General features: G+C 43.8%; 1 protein-coding gene across 4 annotated transcripts in view; it reads left to right on the top strand.

Annotated features, from left to right (window-relative positions):
- The window catches only part of UBE2D2 (ubiquitin conjugating enzyme E2 D2), a 66,583-nt gene that overhangs the window by 57,218 nt on the left and 5,178 nt on the right, over nucleotides 1-4,187 (top strand). For all 4 annotated transcript variants that reach the window (XM_017873926.1, XM_017873927.1, XM_017873924.1 and 1 more), the window contains one exon: nucleotides 3,318-3,411. In XM_017873926.1, coding sequence (XP_017729415.1) covers nucleotides 3,318-3,411 — 94 coding nt within the window. The remainder of the gene's footprint in view (nucleotides 1-3,317; nucleotides 3,412-4,187) is intronic.

The raw sequence follows: 4,187 nt of genomic DNA, 5'->3' as shown, positions 1-4,187 counted from the left end.
AAAAAAAAAAAAAAAACTGAAAAAAAACGAAAGGAAGCAGATAAGTGTGTCATAAAGCCATTTGATTACATGTTTTTAGAAGTGAAAGTAACTGTCGTTGTAACACTAGTGAAAATACTGGCCAGGTGCAGTAATGACTGTAATCCACTTTGAGAGGCCGAGGAAGGTGGATCACTTAAGGTCAGGAGTTTAAAAACAGCCTGGCCAACATAGTGAAACCCCATTTCTACCAATAATACAAAAATTAGCCAGGCAGGGTGGTGTGTGTCTATAGTCCCAACTACTCAGGAGGCTGGGGCACAAGAATTGCTTGAACCTGGGAACCTGGGAGGCGGAGGTTGCAGTGAGCCAACATCACACCACTGTGCTCCAGCCTGGGCAACAGAGCGAGACTCTGTCTCAAAAAAAAAAAAAAAAAAAAGTAATACTGATAAATATATATAGGTAAAAGTTCAATGAAGAAACTATACAGGTTATAGAAATAAGAGTTATTATCTTTACAGAAAAAGGTATAGTATATATATCAGCCCATTCTTGCACTGCTATAAAGAAATACCTGAGACTGGATAATTTATAAAGAAAAGAGGTTTGTTGGGCGCAGTGTCTCACGCTTGTAATCCCAGCACTTTGGGAGGCCAACGCGGGCAGATCACCTGAGGTCGGGAGTTTGAGACCAGCCTGACCAACATGGAGAAACCCCATCTCTACCAAAAATATAAAAATTAGCTGGGCGTGGTGGTGCATGCCTGTAATCCCAGCTACTTGGGAGGCTGAGGCAGGAGAATCGCTTGAATCCGGGAGGCAGAGGTTGCAGGAAGCTAGGATCGTGCCATTGCACTCCAGCCTGGGCAACAAGAGTGAAACTGCATCTCAAAAAAAAAAATAAAAAGAAAGTTTAATTGGCTCACAGTTCTGTGGACTATACAGAAAGCATGGCAGTATCTGCTTCCGGGGAGCCCTGAGGGAGCTTTTACTCATGGCAGAAGGCAAAGGGGGAGCCACCTGTCTCACATGGCAGTAGTAGGACCGAGAGAGAGATGGGGGGAGGTGCCACACACTATTAGCCAGATCTCATGAGAACTCTATCACAAGAACAGCATCAAAGGGGTGGTGCTGGCCGGGCGCGGTGGATCAAGCCTGTAATCCCAGCACTTTGGGAGGCCGAGACGGGCGGATCACGAGGTCAGGAGATCGAGACCAAGGTGGCTAACACAGTGAAACCCCGTCTCTACTAAAAAATACAAAAAAACTAGCCGGGCGAGGTGGCGGGCGCCTGTAGTCCCAGCTACTCCGGAGGCTGAGGCAGGAGAATGGTGTAAACCCGGGAGGCGGAGCTTGCAGTGAGCTGAGATCCGGCCACTGCACTCCAGCCCGGGCAACAGAGCGAGACTCCGTCTCAAAAAAAAAAAAAGGGGGGGGGCTAAAGCATTCATGAAGGATGCACTCCCATGATCCAGTCACCTCCCACCAGGCCCCACTTCCAACACTGGGGATTACAGTTGAACATGAGATTTGTGTGGGGACACAGATCCAAACCATATCAGTATATTATAAACCAAAATGAATTTTTCATGAATTCAGGAAGCTAAGTAGTGTACTAAGAATCTTTACAAGGTCCAGATATCCAGTACCCTACTTTCCTTTTCTAGAAAGAAGGAAGAGCCCTTTCTTTAAAACCTGTCCTTTAAAGTTGACATATTAGAATATTTAGAAGAATAAGTTAAAGGAACATTCAAATATTTCTAACTTCCTGTTGTCATTTCCAGGAAATACCTGAGGTCTTTCCTAATTGATGTTAGAATGTTCTATGCTTGAAGAGGGCTTCAGGTGATGACACCTGACAGTGGGAAAATGTTTTTGGAATGCCGACTGCCAGAACTGTGGGCAACAGGAATGAAGTCACAAAACATCTTTCCTGATTTTTTTAAAAGAACTTTTCGTATACTCTTAAGGCAAGGAAATAGCATTTTTGTTACCAAACCGAATAGGGCATGTCAGCTTTTTCTTTACTTCTCAGAAGCCCTTGATCTCTATAGGATAGATTTGATAGGAATATGAGCAAATCCTTTCCCTGCTGGATTTCTGTGCTGGGAGTAAAGTAGGCTGAGAGTTATTATCTCTTGGTACAGAACATTAGAGAAAAGAAAGATGGCTGCGCTCTATTAGCATTAGTATAGAAGGATTTAAATTTATTTCATTATGTCAGAGGCTACTGAACTTAATGTAATCAGTGACTTTATGCCCCCTTTGCATTCAGTAAGGAATGCATAAGTTAATGATAGATATGGCCGGGTGTGGTGGTTCACACCTGTAATCCCAGCACTTCCGGAGGCCGAGGCAGGTGGATCACTTGAGCCTAGGAGATCAAGACTAGCCTGGCCAACATGGCAAAACCCAACCTCTACAAAAAATACAAAGAAAATTAGTTGGATGTGGTGGCACTCACCTGTAGTCTCCCCTGTAGAGTGAGGTGGGAGGATGACTTGAGCCCGAGGATGACTTGTGATCCACCCGCCTCCGCCTCCCAAAGTGCTGGGATTACAGGCATGAGCCACTGCACCCGGCCTTCATTTTTGTTTTTTAATGACCTAACCTGAAGTCTGTTTAAGCTTCTTAAAATCCTTGTTGGTAGACTGGACGCGGTGGATCATGAGGTCAGGAGATCAAGAGCATCCTGGCTAACGTGGTGAAACCCTATCTCTACTAAAAATACAAAAAAATGAGCCGGGCATGGTGGCGGGCGCCAGTAGTCCCAGCTACTCGGGAGGCTGAGGCAGGAGAATGGCGTGAACCCGGAAGGTGGGGCTTGCAATGAGCCGAGATTGCACCACTGCACTCCAGTCTGGGCGACAGAGTGAGACTCTGTCTCAAAAAACTATTTGCCAGGCGTGGTGGCTCATGCTTGTAATCCCAGCACTTTGGGAGACCTAAGTGGGTGAATCACGAGGTCAGGAGTTCAAGACCAGCCTGACCAACATGGCGAAACCCCGACTCTACTAAAAATACAAAAATTAGGCCGGGTACTGTGGCTCACGCCTGTAATCCCAGGACTTTGGGATGCCAAGGTGGGTGGATCACCTGAGGTCAGGAGTTCGAGACCAGCCTGGCCAACATGGTGAAACCCCAACTCTGCTTTTATAAAAGAGAAAAAAAAAAAATCCTTGTTGGTTACTGTTAATATAAAGGTAAGTAAAACTTACAAAGCTGTAGGCATTACAGTATAAATTCTTAGAATTTCCTCATGTTTTGGCATCTCATGTTTCTCTCAACCCTTTGCTTTTATCCTCTACTAATTTATACGATTTTTTTCATTCTAGTACTCTTATCCATCTGTTCTCTGTTGTGTGATCCCAATCCAGATGATCCTTTAGTGCCTGAGATTGCTCGGATCTACAAAACAGATAGAGAAAAGTAAGTATGGCCTCAAGATGGAAAGTTGTCTGTGGTGGGATGGAGATGTTTGTCACAAATCTTTCTTGTTTGAGGGCTGAATATGGGCCAAATATTTAAAGTGAAGTCCTAATATACTCTCCTGGGGCTAGAAAAGAAGAATATATGCATTGAGTATTATTATAAGTAGATGATGCCAGTCTTATCCCTGATTGTTTCATGGGACTCCTCTTGTCTACAAAAACTTTTTTTTTTTTTTTTTGAAACAGGGTCTCACTTTGTCACCCAGGCTGGAGTGCAGTGGTGCAGTCTTGGCTCACTGCAACCTCCGCCTTCTGGGTTCAAATGATTCTCATGCCTCAGCCTCCCGAGTAGATGAGATTACAGGTGCAGGCCACCACACCAGGCTCATTTTTTTTGTAGTTTTAGTAGAGACTTTCACCATGTTGGCCAGGCTGGTTTCGAACTCCTGACCTCAAATGATCTTCCTGTCTAGGCCTCCCAAAGTGCTGGCATTACAGGTGTGAGCCACCATGCCCATACAAAAACTTTCCTGTGGTATATTTTTCAACAGCTTCATGTCTTATGCTTGACTTTTGATATATAAAGCATTTTTCATCAAGTACCCATTTGCCTGCTTTGTGAATTTGTATTTGTGAATTAATGGGAAAAGAGAATTGATTTTCTACCATTTGACATAATCTAAAGGAAGAAAGTAAATAAATGCCATTAGGCATGAAAGCCCCAAATTTCTTTCTTTCTTTTCTTTTTTTTTTTTTTTTTTTTTTTTTTTTTTT

Source organism: Rhinopithecus bieti, unplaced genomic scaffold (assembly GCF_001698545.2).
Source record: "Rhinopithecus bieti isolate Rb0 unplaced genomic scaffold, ASM169854v2 scaffold_8674, whole genome shotgun sequence".
Lineage (NCBI taxonomy): Eukaryota > Metazoa > Chordata > Mammalia > Primates > Cercopithecidae > Rhinopithecus > Rhinopithecus bieti.
The sequence above is the reverse complement of the archived record's forward strand: the minus strand, read 5'-3'. Positions and strand labels throughout refer to the sequence as shown.